Source organism: Bos taurus, chromosome 7 (assembly GCF_002263795.3).
Source record: "Bos taurus isolate L1 Dominette 01449 registration number 42190680 breed Hereford chromosome 7, ARS-UCD2.0, whole genome shotgun sequence".
Lineage (NCBI taxonomy): Eukaryota > Metazoa > Chordata > Mammalia > Artiodactyla > Bovidae > Bos > Bos taurus.
The window spans coordinates 54,151,402-54,178,814 of record NC_037334.1 but is presented as its reverse complement, the minus strand read 5'-3'; the positions used below and the strand labels follow the sequence as shown (position 1 = coordinate 54,178,814).

Genomic DNA, 27,413 nt, shown 5'->3' with positions numbered 1-27,413 from the left:
GGTACATTCTCCACTTGCAATGACAAACAATATATTACCTTTTCATGATTTTCTATTAGGATCTCAATGACTATGTTCTGAAACTTGATATCCATTATGGCTGCTACAGTTTCTTCCTGAGGACGCAGCAGGGTGGGTCCAAACACCACGCCGAGGTTTGCCACTGTCATCAAATTCTGCTTGTGGTTGTTAGCAACACTGGGAGGAAGCAAAAGAAATGGCACAAATGAGAGAAATAGTAAATGACAGACAACTGACTTCCTACACCCGTCTCACCTTCAGACACCTCATCTGGTAGGAGCCAGACCTAGGGGTCTGGAGTCCAAAGCCAGACCTAGCTGCTGGAGTCCAGAGAGAGACTTTTTTACTCATAGTCTCATCTACCAAAGTTTCAGAAATCTCCAGTGTTAGGCTATTTTGCTATTTCATGATATGACACTCTTTACAATTCCCATTTTGCCTAAAAGAAACTAATAACCAACCAACCAAAATGGCTTGCCTTCCAAAATATGAACCTTTGCACATTTGAATCCTTGTTCTGCAAATCCAGGTTATGGTAATCCCTCTTAGTTACAACTTTTATCCTTGGCTGCTGCTTAAACCACTGTGATCATTAGCATTTTCTCTAGTGCAAATATAAAAACTCCTGACAGCTTTAATACATTTGCAAACACAGCCCAAAATAGATCTAATTTTTTAAATGAGTAGATCTCAGTCAGGAAATTCAGCACTTTAGGCTCAAAGTATTTAAGTCCCATCACATCAGACACGTGGCTTGTATTAAGCCAGACACGTGCCATGAACAGAAATAAAAATGCACTACTTACATCCATGTATATAGCTGTTTATATTACCACTTATACTCAAAATCCAAGAAACACGCAGGGCCAGGAGTATCGGGTCTGAGTAAGCTTCTAAACACATATGCATATTTTTGTATAATCAACTAACCAAAACATATATCTGAAATCCACACCCAGGTCACCATGACCTAGTCATAAAACTTCATTGTTCATTTGCTAGCCCCACGTATAATAATATACAAAGTTATCTATTGACAACGAGTTAAGTTAAAAGTTAAGGCCATTCAGTATTGTTAAGAAAATATTAGGGGCTTCCCTAAATCACCTGTTGGAAGAAGGAAACTATTCATTACTAGAAACTAGAGAGAAATTGGACAGTGGTGGCAGTTTGCACAGACATACCTCCCTAGCATTTAGTGCTATTTATACAGATTTTTTTTTTTCCATACAATTCTATAAATGTTTGCACTGTTTCTCCTGGATACTTCTATTTTGTAGGAGAAAAAAGAGATTTGACTTTAAGTACTGGTTTTGAAACTGAGCCTTTACTGAATACTATATTAACTGATTTTATCACGAGAAACGTATTTTTCTTTCATTTTCTATGGCTAAAAGTCTAATTTCATAAAAAAACTCCTCCTCTGAAAGAGATGGGTACGTCTGTGAAGCCTGACTGTGGAACAGCCCAATAAAGAAGGGAATTTGCTTTTTTATTGCTAAGCAACACCTGTAGCAAGGAGATTCTGCCACTGAAGCCTTGTCCTGTTTCTGGTCCACATAAGACTATTTTCATTTCCCGAGATCTAGATGAATTTCCTGATATTACTTATAGTTTTCCATTCTACCTAGAACTGTATCAGGTTTCTAGTCTGAAAGTGTTAAAGCAGATAGTCAAGGTTTTACCTGGCAAAGGGGGAAAGATTTGGTTCTGAGTCTCAGCTAGAATCACCATGTCTGCATATTTACAAGTTGCTTGTAACACCACTACTTTCAACATCAGCTCCTTTGTGCAGGAAGTGAATTCCATGCTCTTATATTTCCCCTGCTAAATGAGCCAAGTCACTAGACTTACCCTCTTGTCACAAAAGTCCCTTGTGTATATGAATCAACAAGCTATTTATATATGAAAGCACTTTTAAATTGTAGACCAATATAAAAATATAGGGTTTGGATAATGATCACTTTCACCATCACGCTTCTCAACAGGGCATCTGACTAAAGCAACTGCCTCTTAACAGGGCTCCCAGACTAGACTCTCTGGGTTCAGCTACATCCCGCCTGCCCCCACCAGCTTCTGTCTGCCAATTCAGCGCCGCTCAAGTCAGTCCTCTGTTGAAAACTACAATGGCTTCACGCCTCACTTGGTCGCTGGGAGAGAACACAGTGACACAGTGCATGTGTATGACACAGGGTATGTTCAGGAATGCTTCCACGGTTGGAATGTTCTGATAATGGTGACTATAAACCGTTGATGGGCTCCATTGTTTCTAATGCCAAACTCCTATAACCTAGCACAGCTTTCTCCAACTCACTTCTAAGCCTTCTGCCTCCTCCCAGATCTGGTCCTTGGAAAAGGGCCTTAATGTTTAAGCTTTGGATTCCTCATCTTTTAAAAATAGGGCGAGTTTCATTTCTAATCTACATCATGAGGTTCCTATGAAGATTAAATGGATATAACATGGGAAATGCAGTGATGATGATTCTATTAATCATTCACTACCCATCTTCTGTCTACTTTCATATCTATCTGCCTTTGTCAATCCTTGCCCTGCAATGTCCTCTTACCCTTCCTTTTTTTGCTTGGCAAACTGCTGATCTGCAAGGCACAGTTCCAATGGTGCCCTTTCTTTCCAAAGTCTCTGACTAGTCTCTTCCCAACCCTCCACTGCTTGATGAAGGCAGGCGTGTTGGCCCTGGATTTATTACAAGTTATTAGTGTCTCAACTGTTGCCTTAGGATAGAGACTGTTTTTATTTTAGTTGGTAACACCAGTGCTGAGAGCAGTGCCTGGCTCAGGAGAAACACAACAAATGTTCACCGTGGTGTTAAAGATGATGGGAGTTTCTGAGTAAACATTAAACAATTATTCACAACCCAGCTACTTACTTGGAAAACCTCAAATTATTACTGATGATTTTGGGGGAATGTACCTCAACTTTTCAAAGTCTGGAACTGTGTTCCACTCCTTAGATTTAATTAATGAGCAATAGTTACTCTGATTTGCAGACCCCAGTGACCCAAAGGCATTTGGAAAAAAGGTATGGTAACTGTGAATAAGCATAATAAGCTTGAGGCTACCTAACATAATTCATTTCCTTTTTAACGATCCATTTTATTTTAGAACTTACAACACACTGATGTAAATCATAAAATTTTGGGGAAAAAGGCTGCACTTTTTACGACTAACTACCATTATCTTCTGGCACACTGAAGCAACAAATTATCTATCCCTTGATTATTACTGCTCACAACTTGGTATAGCTATGTTCATTACTCAAGAATGAATTATTAATAGCTGGAGATCACTCTGAATCCCAGAAAGAAAGGCACAGACTTCAGCCTCTTGCTAGCACCAGCCATCCATTACAGCTTGATGCATTTACCTGTGTGTGGGAGGCAGGCTGGCAGAGTGCTGGGGAGCCTGGTCCAGTTGAGGCCACAGGACTCATTCATTAGTGAGGTCTATAAAACATGGAGAACTTGCTTTCTGGGCTGGTAACTGAGGTGCTTGAGCTCTTCCTCACAGCCTAGAATGTCATGTTGAGTCTTGACTTAAAATCCACACACAAAATTCTCCTGTGCATGACTGCACATTCCACCAAGGAAGTCTTTGATAGGCCTTGCCTAGGGCCACACGGACTCCTCTGTGAGCCTTCTTACATTACTGCCAGTTCTACAGACTTCCTTTGCAGGCAGAAGAGAAACAGTTCCACATGTGATTTTAACCTGGGAAAGGCCTGCTTCCTTTTGTGACCCATAAGAGTTTGCCACAACAGCTGAGAAACAGGGCATCCCCCAAGGGACATGACTTCAGGGCAGTTGGTGGGGGTCGACACCCCATGTTCCCTGTAGTTCCCTCAGGAATTATGGTTAATGAGGAAAGAGCACGTTCCAAGGAACACGGCCATGGCAAAGGGGCCTCTTGCTACCTTTGCTTCCAGGGAAAATGGATGAGGGCTCTGGATTGGTCTGACATCCTTTGAGAGGCAGAAGATTACTTCCAGATGAAGATGGTAATGGGGGAGTATTAGGAGGAGAGAAATAGGAGCCAACTATTTTGGGGCCAGAAATGCAGAGACGCCCATGCTGTCTTAAAGATCACATCTGTTTTTCTAGCGTTTAAATGAGAGCTGGAGCTGTGGAAGTGCTGAGTAGTACTTTATAACTACAGATTGGTCCTGATGTACCAACAATACCTCTGCCTGTTGCTAGGTTTGCAAACAGGTTTCATCTTGAGGCCTGCAGTGCTGGGTCATGGAGTATCAAAGCTGCAGCCTGGCTCCACAGGACACAATGAGTTGACCTGGGTGGCGGTTCCAGCACAGCAACACTGTCAGCCATGCTTTGCTTGTTTGCTTCAGCTTCCAGTGTTAAGAAATGATAACTTAGACTTGTGAGGTGTTTTAGAGTTTACAAGCTCTGCACCATGTTTTTATGTTTGCTTGAATTTCATATAATATGTCTAGAACAGTAGCTCTCAAACCTTGACAAGGACCCACGGTAGGAAATAGATTTTCCCATGTAACATTTCACTAGCACATACATACATACATATATATATATATATATATATATATATATATATATATACATACACATAGAGAGAGGTATACACACATACACACACGCATATCAGAAACACAAGTTTCAGAAATAGTGTGATAAATTGTTTTGATTCTATTCATTTTTCTATCTACTAAATCAATTTCACAATTCACTAATGTGTCATGACTTACAGTTTGAAAAGCTTCCTTCTACAGGTAAAGAGTACAAATATTATGTCCAGTTTATAAATACAGAGAAATAAAGGCTAAGGGAGACACTATAGTACAGGGGGTGGAGTCAGACAGAGATTCCCAGCAGGATGAGAGCAGGCAGGTCACTTGGCTTCTCTAAATCCTTTCTTCACCTGTAAAACATGAGCAACAATATCTGCTTCATAAAGCTTGTTGTTCAGTCACTAAGTCATGTCCAACTCTTTGTTTAAGGCCGATAAAGTAAAACTAGGTGAATTGATCTCTTGGATGGAAACAATGGCTTAATAAATGACAGCTGGTATTGTCCACAGGGGCAGTCAAGACAGTGGTGATAACAATGTGGAAGCAGCAGCAAGTGCCAATTTAAAGTCACACTGTAAGTTGCTGGTGTCACCAGGTGTCATGTTCAGGAATCTCTAGTGGCCTGCTTCTACCTGGGGCAAGGAACCTGTCTCTTCCACCTGTATTTCAAGGGCTAATTTTTTCTTCTGGTTATTCTTTGTTCTTTCCATTTCTACTTTAAAAAAAATTATGATATACTTCAAATCTACAGATAAATTCAAAATAGACTGTTACTTAATTTCTATTATTTCCCTATAAGCAACTCTGGGCATGACAGGTTGAGAGCCTCCTTGGAAACTATAGCAAAACTCACCACACTCATTTGCTTCCACGGGTTAGGCCTGCCTGGCAAGTCCTCCCTTAACTATCCAAAGCTCACCTGTCTGCAAGGCCAGCTCTAGACACCCCTCTGACAGGAGGCCACACAGAACTCTCTCCTCTAAGTGATTATGTTCACAACCAATCCATGGAACATTTCTACACTGACTGCTTCCCTTCTCATGAGTGTCTCAGGACTGTGAGCTGGATCTGGATCTTGGAGTGAGTCCCCTGCAGCACACAGGCAGGGACTGGGAAGGCCTGAGGTTACCAATTAGGAAAGTCATTGTGTGAGTGGGCACCCAAGCTGCAGTAAATATCACTTATTTCTCTACCATCCTCTCAGGGTTAGAGGAGCTCCAAGCCCTGGGGCCAAGAAGGATTAGCTAGAAATGAAGTTGCTAGAACTATACATTTTTTGTGGTCACCCAAGGCAAGTTAAGTTTCAAGGTTTGTCAATGTGGTTCCTTCCACCAGCTTCAAATTCATCTTTAGTATGGAGTGGGGAAATGGTGAGGGGAATCCCCACCACCCCTGGCCATGAGTTTTCTAAGTCAGACTGTGTGTGTGTGTTGCCTGGTTACCACCTGAACTCAGTGAGACAGGACCAGTCTGGATGGTGCTCAGGAGGCCTCTGCCAAGGAAACCCATCAGAGCCATAAATACAGCTTTGCTGGGCTGTACCAATGGCTGGCACCAGAATGAGAGTTTAAAATAAATTTTTCCATGTACTGACTGGGGTCATGTTCACCAACCATATTTAACATCTTTCTGGGAATGCCTATCCAGTGAGAAGCCAGATTTGAAACTTTGAAACACTAAGTGTTTATGTGTAATCTTCAAGAGAAAGCCTTGAGACAAGTAGGTAAGACTATCACTGTCATTTTACAGATGAGGAAACTGAAGCACTGAAAAATTAAGTAATTTGCTTGAGGTCACACTCTAATGAAGGACAGAGCCAGAAAGGAACTCAAGGTGGCTGCAGAGCCCATAATCTTCACTTCAGCACTCTGCTGCGCCCACACAAGTAAGGGTCAGTTCAGCTAGGCTAAAAGACACTCTTCTTTTTCCCACTCAGAAAATCCAACCACAAATGAATATATTGAGGCTTGAGCATGTGGGGGGAAAAGCAATGGTTACAATAGAGAAAAAAAAAATAAAAGCTTCTCCCTTGATTCACCACCCAAATTACTAAACTGGAAGAAGGGGGAAAAAGCAAGAGAGAGGAAGAAAAAGGAGAAGAACCTATGACAGTGCTATTGGACTAAACACCGTTTCTACTCCCTTATTGCAGTGAAAATGGCTTCATGCTTGACAAAAACATGAAATTGGCAAAATACCCCTCATACATAATAGCATTCCATTTGTAGTTGGCTGGCAGAGTCGGATCAAAAGAGTGAACACTTTAAGAGAGAAGAATGAACTGAAAGGAAAAAAGGAGGAATGGCTAAATGGGTGGTTTCCAAAGCAGCCCCTCTCCACCCCCAAGACAATTATGGCTCTACATGCATCCCTGCAGGCTGCTCTGCTTTCATCCAACAGCCTCAAAGTTCTGTGAATAGCAACAATGTCTTCTCTACTTTCAGTGAAATGTTTAAACTATATTTTAGATGGGTAAGCATCACTGCTAAGATGGTAAGTATTGACCAATATGATACACATCAGGGCTTCCCTGATGGCTCAGTTGGTAAAGAATCTGCCTGCAATGCAGGAGACCCAGGTTTGATTCCTGGGTCAGGAAGATCCACTGGAGAAGGGAAGGCTACCCACTCCAGTATTCTGGCCTAGAGAATTCCATGGACTGTATAGTCTATGGGGTTGCAAAGAATTGGACACAACTGACTGACTTTCACTTTTCATATACGTCAACTTTAATGCCCAATTACAGAGGCCCATTTGGTGCTGAAAATTCTATAGAGAAAAGGAAAAGGGATTCAGGTGAATTTTAAAAAGTCATTGTACCTTTTAGCATATAGCTTGCAGTCTAAAGTGGAGACTGTTCCAAAATCTGAGTGTGCAACCAACTCTATTCCTACTCTGGCCTCCTCCAATCCAATTCCAGTACCTATTTAAAATCCACCAAAGATTTCTGCTTTAAATTTCAAGTTGAAAACCCTTGGCCTTCAAGATCCTGCCTGATCTAGACCTTCCTCCATTATCTCTCCCTTAGCTCATGGATCTCTGGGCTAAAACTCTAGTTAAGCCTGGGTGCCTTCCTTTCTAATGCCTATCCCCCGATCAGGGAAGCTCTGCAGTCCCTCTTGATCTGGCTCTCTCCTAACTCATCACTCTCTTTTCCCAAAGAGGTCTTTCCTGGATACCCCAAGCCAGGTCAGATACCTTATTACAACTCTTAATTCTGCAATTCTCCTTCCTAGCACTTAGTGAATTATGTCATTATTCATGGAATTATCATTGTCTGTCTCCTCCACTTACTAGAAGTTCCAAGAAAACTGGGATGGCGTTATCCTCCCTTATTGCTCCATCACCAGGGCTTAGCACAGAGTTTGCCTGTATTAGGTATTGGGGGAAAAAGGAACATATGCATGCTTTAGGAGGTCACCTTCCTTTGAGGTTATCAAGGCTCAGTTGCACTAATTCAATTCAATTCAATTCAGTCGCTCAGTCATGTCCGACTCTTTGCGACCCCATGAACTGCAGCACGCCAGGCCTCCCTGTCCATCACCAACTCCCTAAATGCCTGGTTTAAACTGTCTACTAATGTCTTGCTACCTTTGCCAAGGGGGGGAGAGCAGTCAGGGGAGTGGCTAGAGCAGCTTACTGCGACACTGACAGCATGCAACAAACCAGTGGCTCTCCTTGGCTACAGTGCTAATCTGGAAGGTACGAAGGCCATAAAATACTCGTAGGGTATAATTACCATTATTACATGACTGCTCTAATATGCACTATAAAATACAGCATAAGTTCACAATGTTATATCAGGCTCTTTTCAATACACTTAAAACTTCTAGGACAGTGTCTCCTGTGGAAAAAAAAAATCTCACTTTTCCTTTTCTTACCCCTTTCTTCAATTTCATTATTTCCTACCTGCCTTAGATTATTAAGATCATCATCAACAATAACAGCTACTGACACTGACCAAGCACTTACTGTGAGACAAGTATTAAGTACTCCATTGATTAACTCATTTTATCTTTACAATAACCCTATGAGGTAAGTTCCATTACTGCCCCCACACGAAGAAGCTAAGGCTCAGAAAATCCAGAAATTTGTCCAGGGTCACATACTGGGGGCTACCACACACTGGTGGCTCAGTGGTAAACACCCGCCTTCCAGTACAGGAGACATAGATTTGATCCCTAGGTCAGGAAGATCCCCTGGAGAAGGAAATGGCAACCCACTCCAGTATTCTTGCCTGGGAAACCCCATGGACAGAGAAGCCTGATGGGTCATAGTCCATGGGGTCACAAAGAGTAGGACGCGATTCAGCAACTAAACACCACCACCACATACTGAGTAAGTCATAAAGTGGGAATTTGATGCCAGGCAGTCTGCAGTCCAGAGCTACTGCTACTAAATGCTCTCTGGTACAATGCAATGTGGGTGTGTATGAGATATAATATATATAGTATATGATCTGTCATTTTTATCTCACTTGCCTCTCTTCTTTTCTACATAGCCTAGCCTTAAAGAGAACACGGGTAAAAGGAGAACCAGATTATTTTTAAAAGGATGTTTTGAAAACAAACAAGAATATTAGGTTCATCTCTGCCCACTGACAGTATAAAATCCCAAGGCTTTTCTTCTGGGAGAAAACTAATCTGGGTCATGGGAATTACTGGCCCCCTCGAGAATAGGCCAAGTTTCATTAACAAGAAGAATTATACTTTTTCTGCTAAGCTGTCTAGTTTTCCTAATTAGTCACTGTCATTTAGAGACTAAAAATAGGCTAACCTGCATTCTACTTGCCCTGCATGGATTCAGCTACTTGGTACCCGAATACTTTTGTGCAGATGGAAGGCACATCCCTTCAGTCTAGGGGTTAATGGATGGGCTTCCCCTCTCTGGCCCTGGCTAGATCAGGCTCTGGCCTGCAGCTGTATTCTTGGACCCAGTCCACAGGCCAGATGAGGAAGCATAGCACTGTCATACAGAAAGACCTGCAGAGAAGCTGGCCCAGGGAACCCTGCTTCCTGGAAAATTACTTAACTATTTCAAATTATATAATAATCCATTCTCAAGTTCAGTGTTATTATCATTTTCAAAGCATTTTACAGTTTTTAAAGTCCTTTCACATTATCACTGACTGACTTATTTTGAGGCTTATGTTCTCCAGTCTGGAGAGAGATGCCAGAGCACAGAGGAGGCAGATAAGATGGTCGGTCCTATGTGTGCCAACCTGATGCCACCAAGCACTGTGAACAGATCAGTTTCTGCTGGTGGTGATGTTTCCTTCAGTGGTTCACCTGCCACCTTGAGGTGAGCACTGTCCCAAAAGGCAGGCCCTGGAGAAGCTGCCTTAGCACCTTCCACTGCCTATCACGCACAAGGGACTGCTTTAAGCGCTAGGGATAAGGCCATGAAGAAGACGGATGGTCCAACCCATAATTCCCTGCTTTAAAAGCATATATTCTTTTGCGGTCAAACAGACAATCATCAAATAAAATCTACAGTAGAAAGACAGCACCGGGGGGCTGTCTGCAGTTTGAGGCATGGTGGTGAGGAAAGGAGCCACGGGGAGGGAGGCATGTGCTAGCAGCCTGAAAGAGGGAAGGAAGCAAGCCATGTAGGTCTCTGGGAAAAGTGCTCCAAGGAAACAGAGAGCAGATGCAGGCAGCTGGCAGCACCAGTGAAAGCCAGTGTCCCTGCCGCACAGCCAGCAAAAAAGAAGCTATCAGAAGTCAGGTCACGGACTTGAGGGCAGGAAACCTTGAGGACTTTGCAGGCCACTGTAGCTCCCCCCCACCATCCCCCAGTCAACAAGATGATACTCCAGGATAAAATTCTTTTTTTTTTTTTTTAAAGTGTAATCCAGGAGAAATTCTGATCAGAAGGATAACATAATCAGTTATGCTTCTCTGTAGACTCAGAAAGGTCTCAACTACTAAGACTTAAATGCCTCTGTTCCATGAGATATAAGAGCTTCACAAGCTAGCATAATAAAGCCCCATGAGAGGATGAGTTCACGACAGGCGAACACCAGAATATGCTACTTTTCATATTTATTTGACTAACTGAAATGTGTCAGCACTGTACTTTGTATCTATGTCTGTTAACATGGTAGGTCTCTGAAGCTATTCCACAGTTTTCCCTTAGTCATTACGCTAAGTCTTTTACCAACTTCTCTACAGGCAAGTCCATGAAAGATCAGAATGTTTAGCCAATAAGCTGGAAACCTAGAGTACATAACAGTCTCTAGGTGCTAGTTACCTGCTACCTAGCTAATAGTCACCCACAAAGAGCACCAATATTAAACATGGCATGTAAACATTTATAAAGCCCATTGAACTGAACCATCTTAACAACCTTTAATTAATTAAAATAACAGATCTGTATGACTAGATCTATTTCACAGATGAAAAGTCAGGGATAAAAGGAACTACATCAAAGGTTAAGGGATTGGCCCTTTTCCATGTGGCTGAGCTCCAATAAGAACAATGGCTCCAAGACTGAACAGTCAGGGTTCTCACTTTAGTTTGTTGCTCCATCTATAAACTGACCATAATCCTTTCATGAGGTACAATCAAGATTTCAAATCCACTGATGGGAGTGTGGGCAATGTTACTGGGAGAGAAACTGACAAATTGAGAGCAAGCGAGTGAATGAGAGAGAGAGAAACAGGTATGCATACACGCAAATATGGACACACATTTATGCACTGGGTAATCTATTTCTTTTCATGAAGATTTTTTAAACAAAGGAAATAGCCCATCTGAATGGCATAGCTTTGAAAAGGAGTGTACTTTCACCTCAAAAAGGATACAGGCAGAAAATTACATTCCTTCCCATGAACCTGAAATAAATGAGACTTAGGTTGGAAAAGCTGGATTACTGGTGCACTGGGCCAAGGCACCAAAATGACTGAAATGTATAAACCTACATGTGCTATCAACGAACTTATGAGCTACATGTGGATAGGCAACTGACAGAGAAAATGATTATTTCACGGTGTCCTGAAAAATTCATGCCTCTTCATATACAAGAGCTGACACCCCCTGGAAAAGTTCTGGAGATCAGTTATTATGACCAATGAAAAATAAAATCCCAGATCTCTAACCTCCATGAAGAATCACATGAGTAGAACATCAACATTTTTATATAGGTTTACATTTCTGATGCTAAAGAATACAATTCTTTTAAAAAAAATTCAACAACATATGTTTCAAAACTCATAAAAATTAGAAAAAAAATATGAGTGAATTACATCTTAATACATCTCCCCATTCCTGAAACTCTATACCAACATCTAGCTCCTTGCTACACCTAAACTGCTGTCTCCTAAAATGTCAATGTAGTCCAAGCTGAAGTGAAATAGCAGCTCATCTTATTTATCTATACCTATAAAATGTGTTTATATATAGTGGTACATGTTAGAATATGAGTGAATACACAAATCCTTCTGTTACATTTATTGCCTTAATCACAAAAATAGATTCATCAGGGAATTATGCCAGGAGAGTTATTACTTCAACACATGCCAGGCAAAACCTGGTTTATCCTCATAGGCAGCACCAAACTGAATTCTGCTACTCTGGAAGCAAATTATAAAACAAAGTACAGTGTCGACAAACAGGAATTACAGATCCAATGTGTGAAAACTAACAATATCATTAGGCAGAGAACAGCAAATAATACCTGGGAAAAGAGACACAGATGACTCAAACAGTGCAGTTGAGATCTGGGCCCCAATCCCCTACCCTTCAGGCTCTTGGTGAGTGTCATTCATAAAGCCCAAATCCAGTACTTTTTGATGAGGAAGTCAAGGTGTTTAATGACAAGCTTCTGGAATGCTTCCAACTGTACAAGCTTCAAAGCCTAACACCTTAGCTCTTGTCATCCTGTTCTGCCCAGCTTGTTGGAAAAGGGGTGAAGAACGCCAAGCTGCTGGCAGTGGAGACGAGAAGAGAATGTGGCACAGGCTAAAGAAACACTCTGAGGAAACAGTGGCACCCAAGCCCCAGGAGAAATGCCATCAGGAAGTGACTTCAGCAGACCAACCTGGATGTGTGTAAACTGCAAAGATGAATCAATGTAATGAACATCAGGTACTCAGGTAACGCCAAACCCCTCACCATGGCCCATGTGATTAGACCCTGCCTATCTGTCTAACCTCAGGTCATGCGGTTCTGCTCTCACTCTCAGCTCCAACTCCCCTGGACTCCTGCAGCCTCTTACACCTAACGACGTGTGATTCACCAACTAGGACAGCCCACAACTCCTTCTAAGCACTGAAGCAGGGAACCAGAATGACAAGATCCCTGCTTTTGACATACTGGCATTCTATTCCAATTGGAAAGACAGTACATAGTACATTAGTAAGAATATCTGACTGTGAAAGTGACAAGAAGATATGAAACAGGAGCATATGATAAAAAACAGTGAGGAGCACCAATCTAAGTAGACTAGGGAAGGCCTCCCTAAAGGGAAGATGGTTGAGCTGAGCCTGTTCATCAGAGTGCAGTCTGTAAGTCTACAGATGAGGAGACTACAAAGCACATGTATAAACGCACAGGCAAGTAAGAACTATCTTCAACCACAAACATCAGAGCCTGCCTGAGACCTCTTTAAAAGTTATATGCTAAATGAGTCTGGTTCCTTTTCCGCAGGAATTCCGAAGTCTTTGTCAACAGCTGTTTAACCCAAGTGGAAGCCCTGGGATCTTTGCCAATCCTATGGTTTCCCACACAATGATGGGAACGCCCTGAGGCTTTGGCAGCTCACCCCACCCCATCCACCTCTGTGGCCCCAACCCAGTTCGGAAGCGGCTCTTCCTGAAAACAAGTCACTAGCAGATCTACTGCTCAGTCTTGCAAACAGAAGGCCACCTTCCAGAAATTTATATGGAAGGAGAAAATCACATGGAAGGGAGAAAATCCTGGTGACAGGTGCCAGCATGTGGTTGGGCTATGTAAAAAGCTAAGTAATCATTAAACAGGGGCAGGAAATAAACAAAGGAGAAACCCATTAGAAAGATCAAGTATGTGTGGAAAACTCGAGGGGAGGGAGTAGCAAGGTTCAGGGTGTCCTGCTACTCTGTGGAAGGTAGGATTCCACAGAAGGTAGGAGAGCGTATGAATTGGTATTGGTGCTTAAAAAAAACAAATAGCAAGAGGCTTCAAGAAGTCAGAGCACAGTTCTAGATGTGGCTGTCTCCTGAAGCCTCAGTATAACTGTAAGTTCTTTAGACTCCTGATCCAATGAAGGCAGGATGCCTGTAGGAGCACCTTGGGCATCAAATGAGAGAGCTCGTTGCCAATGAGTCAGGGGTGTGAACCACAGTGGTCAGCTCAGCACAGGCAGTATCTTTGGATATGCAGATCTAAGAACCTCCTGCAAGGATGGTGGTCCTGCGAGGTTATAACATCTGGCTACATACACACAAACACACACACACACACACACGCATGTGTGTGCACATACCCACGTGCATGCATACACAACCCTACCCAGATGTACACTCCCTTAAACATGCACATCCCCACATATGACTCCCCCACCCTCAGCACAGACACAGAATGTGAAATTTACACACTCTGTGAATAAAATGTTTCTATCTCCCTTAACACAGAACCAGTAAATGTCATTCAGTTCAGTTCAGTCGCTCAGTCGTGTTGCAACTCTTTGTGACCCCGTGAATCGCAGCACGCCAGGTCTTTTAAGGTGTACTGACCATTTAAAAATAGCTATCCTTTTTCTTTCTCTTGGTGTTATCATCAGGGGGGGAAAAAACTAAGATTTAACTCCCTCCCCTGCCTGTTTTTTGGGGTGTTTTTTTTTTGGTATTATAAGTGAAAAGCATCCATTGTGGTATAATGAAAAAGACAGCAAAACACAAAGAAAATAAAAACCACTCATAATTCCACTGAGCAGAAATAACTAAGTTTTACCCCATTTTTTAAGATTTACATGTTATGCCCTATGCTTTTCCCAGGCACACAAACATACATGGATACAGACATGTATCTTAATGTATCTTAATACAAGCCAGAATCATACTGTGTGTACACAATTTTATAACCTGTTTCTATTGCTCTACTATGAATTTTTCACATATCATTCACTGTCCTATTCTACATATTTAAGGTTTCTAGTATTCAACTGTACGGATCTGGACTTCCCTGGTGGCGCAGATGGTAAAGCGTCTGCCTACAATGCGGAGACCCGGGTTTGATCTCTAGGGCAGGAAGATCTCCTGGAGAAGGAGATGGGAACCCACTCCAGTATTCTTGCCTGGGAAATTCCATGGACGGAGAAGCCTGGTAGGGTACAGTCCATGGGGTCGCAAAGAGTCGGACACGACTGAGCGACTTCACTCACTCACTCACTGTATGGATATTCTATAATTTATTTAAGAAATCCTCTTTTATTGGATAATCCAATTGTTTTCAATACTGGCACATCTTTCTTTCTCTAGAATAAATTCACAGAAGTGGGATTTCTAGATTAAAGCATATAAATACTTTTAATATATACTAGCAAACTGTCATCTAGGAGACTTCTATCCATTTACACCCCCACCTAGAATGTTTTAGTTCTCTGAGCCCTAAGGCAATACTATTTTGAAATTTTTAATAAGTAGTAAATGATATTGTACCTATCTCATTTTAAGTTGCATTTCTTTGATTAGTTACAGTACTGAATTTTTTCCAATTGTTTATTGACTCAACAACTTTGCTAAGGGTCCAGATAAAACAATTAGTCTTCTACAGAGCAGACCAAAAGTCTCAGGTAAAATAATAAGATACACCAGGCAAGGATGGCATCTTACTATATTTTTAAAAATAAACACAATTCTACATCTATTAAAGCATTCCTGTAATTATAATTCATCTATTGTTCATGCAATTTAATGGTCAAGGAAAAAAACTTAACATCAAATTCCTCTGTATGAGGCCAGGAAAGGGAGAATTTCCCTGGCCCAGCATTTGGTGCAGGAGAATAACTGGGTCTACAGGAGGGAAGTGTTCAGCAGTGTGTGCCCCGTTCATCAATGCAAGCCTTATTCATCAATGTACGCACAGTACCTGGCAGGACAAGCACTTAACATTTGTGGGCTATTCTCAGGCTGGTGGTCAAGGGACTTGAAGGAACTCAAGCTTCAAAATATCAGCCCTGCTGATTTCAATATATTGCACCCATGCCAATGGGTACCAGGGCACTTGGGAGGCAGCATATAAATGATGTGGCTGCCAAAGAGGCCAAAAAAGGACCACCGTCCCTCTCTAATCTACTTCACAGGGAGCTTGTAAGGACAGAGCAACAAAAAGAGGTGAAAAGGGTTCTGAAGACTATCTGGTGCTGTGCCAAGTGGGATGAAGAGAAGGAGGACGCAGAGAACAAATTTAAACAGAAGCCTCGAGGAGGCAGGATTGATGGGTACATGCAGAGACTGCGTTATAATGAAGCAAGTCTTGGTATGAAATCAGCCTTTCTGCGAGCTGTGTATGGAGACAGCGTGTCTCCATGGACCCTGGGTGGGTGATAAAAACGGCATGGAGTGTAACCAGGGCACAAAGTCCTGAAAATAAACTTTTAACTGTGGGCTGAGGGGTCGCACAGAGTTGGACACGACTGAAGCGACTTAGCAGCAGCAGCAGCATGGCTGTTGGGCTCTTATTTATCATACAAAGGTTCTTCTTGATAGATTTTTCTTTCCATCTAGAGCGTTCTACAGCTTCTCTAGGACGTCCATTTGTGTGGAGTTGGTTTTATTTCTCCTTTTGGAATTTGCTGTGACTACTGAATCTGATGTTTCAGATCTTCCAGTTTAAGGTCCAATAGGAAGTGAGCTATTAGCAGAACTAAGCATGGTTGTGCACATTTTATGAGGGTCAGCATTTTGAGTCGGAGAGAAAAAAAAAATCCTACGATAAGAACTTATTCTAGGGAAGAGTTAAAAAAAAAAACAAAACTCACACAGCTTTGGCATGTTTGGGGTTCAACATAGAGGTCTTTGGTGAAGGAAACCTCTTGAAACAGCTGGGTGGCATTTCTATAAGGCCCTGACAGGAAAGATCCACACTCTGGTAATTCCTGATCAAGCAGATTGGAGCCCTGAGCCTGAGATGCAGGAAGGTGGTGGGGGAAGAGTGGATGACAGTTTGGAAGGGATCTGGCGTGTGCCAAGAGCACAGGAGTGCCCCCACCCAGGCACCTACTAGAGGGGACAGAGAGGAGCTTCAAGGTCCGTGCCCTTGTCTCCTAGTTCCGCTGGCTTCCAGCTCCATGAACAACCTGGCCATGTATGTATAACAGACACACTCAATTATGAAACATGGCAGTAATCACTATAAGTGAGCCTGCAACCTTAAGCTCCTGTTGGAAAGGCTACTGCTGCTCCTGATTTCTGCTCCCCACCCTCCAGACTCCTGTACTACCAATGCCACTGAAGCCCTCCCAGAGACAGAACCTGTTGCCATGGTACCTGCTTTCCCCACTCTCAGGGAGGGCATGCTCCAAGCCATTATGAAAATAAAAAGCTTTTATGTTTCACCTCACCTCCTGTTTCTCTCTCTGTCTTGTCCAGTTAAATTTTGAGCAGTGCTCACAGCAGAAATTGAAATGTGGGCATTTCAATTACAGCAATAACAAAAAATTAATAATCCAGTTTCCACAAAGAGGGAAGGTACAAAATAACTGTTCAAAGGAACAGTGGATATGTGTTTGGGTTAGGTAGAGGAAAAAAAGAAAGAATGAAAAGTAATTAAAGAAAGACATTCTCTGAAGATCATTAGATCTGACAGACACCAAAGCACTGTCTGGTCGTTTGCTGAGGAAAAGAGAGGAAGAAAAGTCAGTAATGGTAACGGCTGATGAGAAAGAGTCCCCCGGAGGGCTGTTTCTTTGTTAACAGAAACCAAAAGAAGGAGTGAGAGCTGTCTGGAAGCCCAACCAAAGACACATTTGACTAGATCCCTGGAGAGAAATCCAAGGTGATATATCAGTCACAACCCTGTATTATGGGACTTATCGGTACCCACCATGGAATGCAGAATGAAAAAAATAATGAGAAAGCAATAAGAACAGTTGTACCACGAGTGGAGCAACTTTCTGTACTGTCCTTATCTCCAAAAAGGCATCCCTCCTGTCAGCACTCACTCCCATTCTCTCCTAACTCTGAGGTTATTGTCCATGAGGGAGCTGACCTGGCATGTGACTTCCTCCCAGGGATGCTTCCCAAGTGAGGAAAAGCTTCAGACCTCTATTTATGTCCGGAAAACGGAGAGAGATATATTGATCCACGTGGAGAAGGCAGCAGCAAAGGAGAAGCTTAGTTAAGTCCAGACCGCACCAAAGATGTTGAGGTTTCTTCTCCTGCTCACAAAGCCAGAGAAGTCCCTAAGGCAACTGCCAAGCAGTAACTGCTCTAGTTCGGTGCCTGGAATATCTAAAGATAGGAGAAAGAATGCTAACCCTCCACACTCAGACCACTGGAGGTGATTAAGCCTAAAATTATGAAGATGATTTCATAAAATAGATGATAATAAGTAGAACAAATAATGTCCAGCTATAAAATGCCACGCCTAATGGTTATCAGTCTAAAATGCACTTTAACAACAGAGAAGTTCAAGGAGAAGAAAGTCGGTATCACTGAATTTGCTCATGCTGTACCATGACTTATGTTGCCAAGTACAAGGCTAGAGACAGAAAGTTCATTCACTACTTTCTAATGCCATGTGGGTCATGGATGTGTGGGCTTTTCTTTATAAGAGCTCTTTATATTGAAGATATAAAGAGATGTGGGAGCTCTTTATATTGAAGAGATCATTACAGATTCTCTATTTCTAGAGTGTTCTGCAGCTTCACTAAGGTATCAACTTGTGTGGACTTACTTTTATTCTATCCATTGGATGTGTGATTACTGAATCTGATGCTTCATATCTCTCAATTTAAGAAAATTCTCAGCCCTAAACTCATCAAATATTACCTCTTCCTATTCTCTTTAGTCTCACCTTCTAGCACATCTTAGAGACATATTTTCATTCTGCCTTCCATGTCTCTCTAAATATTTTCTGTTTCATTATCTCTCTGAACTGCAGTCTAGCAATCTTCTAAAATACATATTCCAGTTCATTCACTCTCTCCTCAGCTTTGTTTAATTTGGTATTTATTTGGAGTTTTTAATTTTAATGATTTTTTAAACTTCTATAAGTTCTATTGATTCTTCCAATGCTGCCTACCCTTCTGGGTTTAGTCCTTTCTTTATGTTTTTGGTTGTTGTTCAGTTGCTCAGTCGTGTCCAGCTCTTTGCGACCCCATGGACTGCAGCACACCAGGCTTCCCTGTCCTTCACTGTCTCCCAGAGTTTGCTCAAACTCACGTCCATTGAGTCAGTGATGCCATCCAACCATCACATCCTGTCGCCCCCTTCTCTTCCTTCCCTCAATCTTTCCCAGCATCAGGGTCTTTTCCAAAGAGTTGGCTCTTCACATCAGGGGACCAAAGTATTGGAGCTTCAGCTTCAGCATCAGTTCTTTCAATGAATATTCAGAGTTGATTTCCTTAAGGAGTGACTGGTTTGATCTCCTTGCTGTCCAAAAGACTCTCAAGAGTCTTCTCCAACACCACAGTTCAAAAGCATCAATTCTTCAGCATTCAGCTTTCTTTATGGTTCAACTCTCACATCTGTATGTGACTACTGAAAAAAACCATAACTTTGACTATATGAACCTTTGTTGGCAAAGCGATGTCTTTGTTTTTTAATACACCATCTAGGTTTGTCATAGCTTTCCTTCTAAGGAGTAAGCGTCTTTTAATTCCATGGCTGCAGTCACCATCTGCAGTGATTTTGGAGCCCAAGAAAATAAAATTTGGTACCGTGTCCACTTTTTCCCCTCCTATTTGCCATGAAGTGATGGGACTGAATGTCATGGTCTTCGTTTTTTGACTGTTGAGTTTTAAGCCAGCTTTTTTACTTTCCTCTTTCACCCTCATCAAGAGACTCTTCTTCTTTGCTTTCTGTCATGAGAGTGTGTCATCTGCCTATCTAAGGTTGCTGATATTTCTCCCAGCAATCTTGATTCCAGTTTGTCATTCATCCAGCCTGGCATTTTGCATGATGTACTCTCCATAGAAGTTAAATAAGCAGAGTGACAATATATAGGCTTGATGTACTCCTTTCCCAATTTGGAACCAGTCTGTTGTTCCATGTCCGGTTCTTACTGTTGCTTCTTGACCTGCATACGTTGCTCAGGAGACAGGTAAGGTGGTCTGGCATTTCCATCTCTTCAAAAAGTTTTCACAGTTTGTCGTGATCCACACAGTCAAAGGTTTTAGCATAGTCAATGAAGCAGAAGTAGATGATTTTCTGGAATTCCCTTACTTTTTCTATGATATAACAGATGTTGGCGATTTGATCTCTGGTTCCTCTGCCTTTTCTAAATCCAGCCTCTACATCTGGAAGTTCTTGGTTCAAATATTACTGAAGCCTAGTTTGAAGGATTTTGACCATTATCTTGCAAGCATGAGAAACAAGTGCAATTGTACGGTAGTTTGAACATTCTTTGGCATTGTCCTTCTTTGGGATTGGAATAAAAACAGACCTTTTCCAGTCCTGTGGGCATTACTGAGTTTTCCAAATTTGCTGACATATTGAGTGCAGCATTTTCACAGCATCATCTTTTAGGATTTGAAATAGCTTAGCTGAAATTCAAACACCTCCACCAGCTGCTTGCAGTAATGCTTCCTAAGGCCCACTTCACTTCACACGCCAGGATGGATGGCTCTAGGTAAGTGACCACATCATCATTAAGACCTTTTTTGTCTAGTTCTTCTCTGAATTCTTGCCATCTCTTCTTAATCCCTTGCTGTTTCTGCTATTGTGCATAATTCTGCTATTATGCATAATTCTGCTATTATGTCCATCTTTGCATGAAATGTTCCTTTGGTATCTCCAATTTTCTTTTAGAGATCTCTAGTCTTTCACATTCTATTGTTTTCCTCTATTTCTTTGCATTGTTCACTTAAGAAGACTTTCTTATCTCTCCTTGCTATTCTTTGGAACTGTACCTTCAATTGGGTATATCTTCTTTCCCTTTCTCCTTTGCCTTATGCTTATCTTCTTTTCTCAGATGTTTCTAAGGCTTCCTCAGATAACCACTTTGCTTTATGTTTTTAAACATATTTATTTTACAGTCTCTGTGGGATTTTTCTGTTACTGTTTTATTATCAGCATTTTTAAAATTCTGATACTCCTGTACATTACTCCCAGTGACTCTAGTTGATAACAGATTATTTTTCCTGTGTGTTTATGATTCTGAACTTATCTGTAGAGGAGCTTTATTTATGGAAATACTAAGTACTTCAGATGAAGTACATGATACTCAAGAAGTATCACTGAGTGATGTTGGTAAAATAAACTTGAATGAGGTCATAAATTTCCTTACAGATCCCAGGCTGAGATAGTGAAGTAAATTCCCTACTGTACTCCTGTGCTACAAGTGAGTGATTGAGTGAGTGAAGTCGCTCAGTCGTGTATGACTCTGCGACTCCATGGACTGTAGCTTACCAGGCTTCTCCATCCATGGGATTCTCCAGGTGAGAATACTGGAGTGGGTTACCATTTCCTTCTCCAGGGGATCTTCCCAACCCAGGGATCAAACCCAGGTCTCCTGCATTGGAGGCAGACGCTTTAACCTCTGAGCCACCAGGGAAGCCTGTACTCCTGTGCTACAAAGTAGATTAATGAAGCAACTGACAAACAACTAATCTCAAAAATATACAAGCAACTCCTACAGCTCAACTCCAGAAAAATAAATGACCCAATCAAAAAATGGGCCAAAGAACTAAATAGACATTTCTCCAAAGAAGACATACAGATGGCTAACAAACACATGAAAAGATGCTCAACATCACTCATTATCAGAGAAATGCAAATCAAAACCACTATGAGGTACCATCTCACACCAATCAGAATGGCTGTGATCCAAAAGTCTACAAATAATAAATGCTGGAGAGGGTGTGGAGAAAAGGGAACCCTCTTACACTGTTGGTGGGAATGCAAACTAGTACAGCCACTATGGAGAACAGTGTGGAGATTCCTTAAAAAACTGGAAACAGAACTGCCTTATGATCCAGCAATCCCACTGCTGGGCATACACACTGAGGAAACCAGAAGGGAAAGAGATACGTGTACCCCAATGTTCATCGCAGCACTGTTTATAATAGCCAGGACGTGGAAGCAACCTAGATGTCCATCAGCAGATGAATGGATAAGAAAGCTATGGTACGTATACACAATGGAGTATTACTCAGCCATTAAAAAGAATACATTTGAATCAGTTCTAATGAGGTGGATGAAACTGGAGCCCATTATACAGAGTGAAGTAAGCCAGAAGGAAAAACACCAATACAGTATACTAACGCATATATATGGAATTTAGAAAGATGGTAACAATAACCCGGTGTACGAGACAGTAAAAGAGACACTGATGTATAGAACAGTCTTATGGACTCTGTGGGAGAGGGAGAGGGTGGGAAGATTTGGGAGAATGGCATTGAAACATGTAAAATATCATGTAAGAAACGAGTTGCCAGTCCAGGTTCGATGCACGATACTGGATGCTTGGGGCTAGTGCACTGGGACGACCCAGAGGGATGGTATGGGGAGGGAGGAGGGAGGAGGGTTCAGGATGGGGAACACATGTATACCTGTGGCGGATTCATTTTGATATTTGGCAAAACTAATACAATTATGTAAAGTTTAAAAATAAAATAAAATTAATTAAAAAAATAAAATCCAGGCCACATTTTCGATGAAAGTGAAGCTGTCCAGGATCCAAGATTAAGGCAGGAGTCTCAGTTTTAACTCCTCCTATCCTCAAGCAGCCCCCAGGTCTCATCTCCATCCACACAAGATTTTAAAATCCAAGGTAACTGGCACTGATTACCTGACATTCCTCTAACTTCCCAATGCCTAACTGTCCTGCCTTCCTAGGACAGTAACAATGTCAGCAGGCTCTTATTAATTTTCTAGGGAAAAGTAATTTTTGCTTGACTTTGTACTTACTACTGATGAGGATTCAGTCTCTGGGAAGATAGATTTCAACTTGTGTTAAAATGGGTAAGTTTGCATATATTTTTGTCTGATAGAGAGGCAAATAATTTCTGTCCAGGAGACAAAATAATCTCATAAATTAAGATTTTTGTTGTCCTACTGAACATTAACCAGTTACCAGTTATGAGTCTAACTCACTGATCTTATTTTCAGTGCTTTTTTCTTTCATCAACTATATAAATAAGTTAGGAGCCTCATAAATTTTTGACATGTGCTCTTTCTATACTTTTTACAAAAAATTTTAAAAATTTTTTGAAAACTGTACACTAATTCTATTGGGAATCTATCACATGTAAGGCAAAGTGTTAACTTCTTTATATATGTTGTATGATTAAATTCAATTCCCATGAGGGAGGGGTGATTATTGCACTTTGACAGATGAGGAAACTGAGGCCCAGAGAAACTGAATAATCTATTCGAGGTCACCAGGCCAAGAAGGAACTGAGCTATGATTCAAATCCTATGCTCTCTGTTTTTTTAATTTATTTTTTAATAGGAGGAAAATTGCTTTACAAGCTCATGTTCTTTTGTCTTCATAATGTAATGAAGTGATATTATTTTCCTATAACATCTACCCACTGGTGTTAATACCACAAGGAGTTGTCCATTTCTTTTCAAGACAAAATATTCCAGCTAATGCAAATTAAAACCACACTAACTTTTAAAAACAAGTAAATAATTTGAAGGCAGATAATTCAATCTGTGTTTCACATTTATCTTACTCACAACTTAATCTCCTACTGATTATTCCCATGAACTGATTTTATGTTAAAGTTGAACTCACCACTAAAGGTAATATAATTATTTAAAAAGTAACAGGTATGCTACCCAATGCAAAGACCAAGGAAGTCTATATGGTTTGTACTGTAACATTTCAACTTATGGTGAAATATACCAAGAACATCTGCAGAACAGGAAGAGTCTAAAAGGGAATTTAACATGAGAATTCTAAACTTTGAATTTCAAATTATTTAATTAAACAGGCTCTCAAAAACAGAAAACAAGAAAGAGCTGCAATCAGCTCTTTTCAATAAGTAAAAAGGTACAGTATAGAATTCTGAGAAGTTAGGAACCTGAGTTTGAGCCACTTTTTAAAAATTGAAATTCTACAAAAATCAATTTTCAAAAATCTGTAGATTTTTGTAATCTAAAAAAAAAAAATGCCCCACTTAAACTGTCATCAAGATACACTAAAGATATCTGAATCAAAAAATACTAGATGTTAATAGGCAACACAGGGGAATTTTCAGATAAGTTCTGCAATCATAGTAAAAGCAAAAGTGTTAGTCACTCAGTCATGTCCCACTCTTTGTGACCCTATGGACTGTAGCCCTCCAGGCTCCTCTGTCCATGGAATTCTCCAGGCAAGAATACTGGAGATGGTTGCCATTTCCTTTTCCAGGGGATCTTCCCTGACCCAGGGATTGAACCTGGGTATCTTGCATTGCCAGATGGATTCTTTACCATCAATCGTGTTAGTCGCTCAGTCATGCCCAGCTCTTTGTGACCCCATGGACTGCAGCCCACCAGGCTTCTCTGTCCATGAGATTTTCAATCAAAGAATTCCTCAAATTCTCAGAGTATTACTTCTATAGAAGTAAGTAAATTTGCTTTAATATACAAGGAAATTTCTTCAAATTCTTTCCTTGTTCTTCTTAAAGGAAGAGGCAGGAATAATCATATTTAATAGAAGGTGATTTTGGTTTAAGCTGTTAACAGGGGTTTTCAAAGTGTGGTCCATGGACTCCTGAAGGATCTCCAGGACCTTTTCAAGGCTTCCATGAGATGCAATAACAAGTGTATGTAAAAATGTTCATGCCTTAGCACTAATCTAGCAGTGGCACCAAGCTGTACCAGTAATCACTGTACTCTTTTACCACCACAGACTCACATGTTAAAGAAAAAAACAAACAAAAAATACCCTAGAGAAAGTAGTAACGATTATTAATTTGATTAAACCCTGACTGTTTACTTAGCACACGTTTTTAAAATTTTATATATATATTTAACTTTCTCTCTTGTATTGGGGTACAGTTGATTAACAATGTTGTGACGGTTTCAGGTGGACAGTGAAGGGACTCAGCCATACATATACATACATCCATTCTCCCCCAAACAAATATTTTTTAGATTGTAATGAATAGGAAACAGGCACGAAGTACTTCTATTACATACCAGAACTGACGTGAGGGAGAGCAGTTGTGCAATTATTTGAGCTGCAACTAAACTAACCTCTTTTCTCATGAAACACCATTTTAGCTTGAAAGAACAACTGAGAGACTGTGGTTACTCAGACTTCGGTATTTGGCAGACATTTTTCTCAGAAATGAACCAAGTTGAGTCTGTCACTGCAAGGAAAACAACTGACAGTATTTGGTATAATGATAAAATTCATTCTTTCAAGCAGTAAGTATAATTTTAGAAAATTTGGATTTGCCACCATGAGTCTGATAGGTTCCCAATACTTAAGGACTACCTGAAAAATGCTATCGGTAGTGATACTAATAAACACTATTTTAAAAAAATATATTGTACGATGAAATATGCCCAAACTGGAAGATTTTAATCAATATTTTTTCAAATGACCAACGTACATTTAAAAAATCATGCATGGGTAAAATCATGCATCCCGGGTTTTATAATCTTATGCATCTCAGACTAATAAATTTAACCATTCTGTCAAAAGCCAGGATGACACAATGCACCCTATATGCCATACTGTGATAGGTCCTGGGAACGAAGGCGTGAGCAAACCAACAGGTGGTCCCTGAACTCTGCACTCTTGCAGGGTTCGTACTTTAGTAGATGATAAACATTCATCAGATAATGGCTCACATTAAAGAAATGGTACAGTAGTTGAGAGTCCTCTATGAAGGAAAGGTTACAACCTCAGAAGCATGAAAAACAGAAGACTTTACTAAACTGAAGATGGAAAGAAGAGTTCCAGAGGACCAGTTGCACCAACTTTACCTGGAACTTGTCAGAAATGCCAGATCCCAGGCTCTTCCAAGAACTGCTGAAGGAGAATCTGCATTTTAATAAGCTTCCTAAGTCATTCCCGCTTTAGAAGCACTCACTGTTCTAAAGAATGTACAGGCATTCATTCTATGAAGGAAGAATACTCTTGAAGAGGTAACAGTCCCAGGCCCGATGGTCAGAGGAGGGTGTGTTTGAAGAACTCAAAGAAAGCTATAGTGGCTGGAACAGAAAGAGCCTGGGAAGGATGGTACGGGAGCTCTCAGGGGCTAGCAGACACTGAACCTGGGCGTGAGTAAACAGAGGGATTAGAATGCTACCTCCTGAACTCCATCAGACAGGCCTTCCGGCACTAAACTGATTTTCAAACAAACCCAACAGTTAGATTCTCATCCTTTTACAGTTGCCGAAAGGCAAATTCCTTTAATTCCAATGAAAGAACCAAGCTCTTATAGCACAAGTGGCAACAGCTCTGGTTCCCCACAATGAAACAATAGGGCAGCTTTGCAAAGCCTTAATTTGAATGTGTGTAAGAGAGCAGATTAACTTCTTGAAGCCTCGGAGGCCCCTCATTACTAGCAAGGTCTGAACTCTTAAGAATGAGTGACTGTACTCTTAATTCTGCGTAAATCTTTATTCTCTGTTTATTTGGGCCCTCTGATATCAAACGTGGGTCACAATGTCACTGATCCTGGTGAACACTGTATCTAGTCCTTGGGAAACTGAATGGAACATGACCCAGCAGGACAAACTCTAAAGGCTGTACTGCAGGAGCTATACCAAAGAGATGCAGTCAACACATATTTGAGAGATGGAGAGATAGAGACAGAGAAAAAGAGAGAGAGAGAACATGACCCACAGCTTTGTGGCTCCAGGTATTCATGGATGTCTGAGCATGGAAGGAACCAATTATGCCCAGCAGTCCCCTCTGTACTGACTAAAACAAGTCGTATGAAGACCCCCAGGAAGGAGGAAGACTCCCAGTGTGGATGGAGACTACAGAAGAGAATTTACACTGGAAGCATCTCAGCAGCAGCCTGAAGTGCTGGGAAGGGCAGGAAATACCTTGATTAAAACAAGGAAGATTGGCTCAATCTCCAAGCTAATAAACCCTAAAGTAATGTCCAAGGTGAAGACAACTCAAGGGCAGAATTTTCTCATTGTGGAGCTCTACACTAAGGTCACAGGTGTGGATTTAGGTATACTGGCAAAAATTGCAGTATGATAAACAAAAAATAAAAATGGAGGCCTAGGTTCATTTCCTCCAAAGTCAAAATTCTAAATAATGATAGATAGGGGGTTTATGTCATTTTAGCAATACCAGAGGGGGCTGGAAGTCTTCTAGTTCTTTGAATGGCTGTACCCAGATGTACAATTATTTTTTCCAGATAGTCTGGAAAGAAAAAGATTCTTTCAACAAAGATCAACAACCTCATGTCCGGTCAGTGGAAGCTGCGTTGCCACTGTTTGGAACCCCAGAGTCAGCTCTGACAATCAAAGACTGGAATGAAGACTCTTGCTTCTTTGTGAAAATCCTTGATGAACAATCTATCAACTCTAAGAGGTTGAAAGTTTCCTTGTGTAAAAGGGACCAGTGCAGCCAAAACTATTTAAACATTAAAAAGGTTATAATATGATTTTAAAAAATAAGAGAGAATCTCAACAACCAAGATAGTTTCCATCGAACCTGAATTTTAGGGCATTCTTTTGGCTAAGAGGTCTGCTTCCTACGTTGTCCTTACCAGCTACATCAGGGCT

General features: G+C 41.1%; 1 protein-coding gene across 6 annotated transcripts in view; it reads right to left on the bottom strand.

Moving 5' to 3' along the window:
* ARHGAP26 (Rho GTPase activating protein 26) overlaps positions 1–27,413 on the bottom strand; it is a 473,317-nt gene that overhangs the window by 106,042 nt on the left and 339,862 nt on the right. For all 6 annotated transcript variants that reach the window (XM_024994422.2, XM_024994425.2, NM_001205522.1 and 3 more), the window contains exon 18: positions 39–198. In XM_024994422.2, the coding sequence (XP_024850190.1) occupies positions 39–198 (160 nt within the window). The remainder of the gene's footprint in view (positions 1–38; positions 199–27,413) is intronic.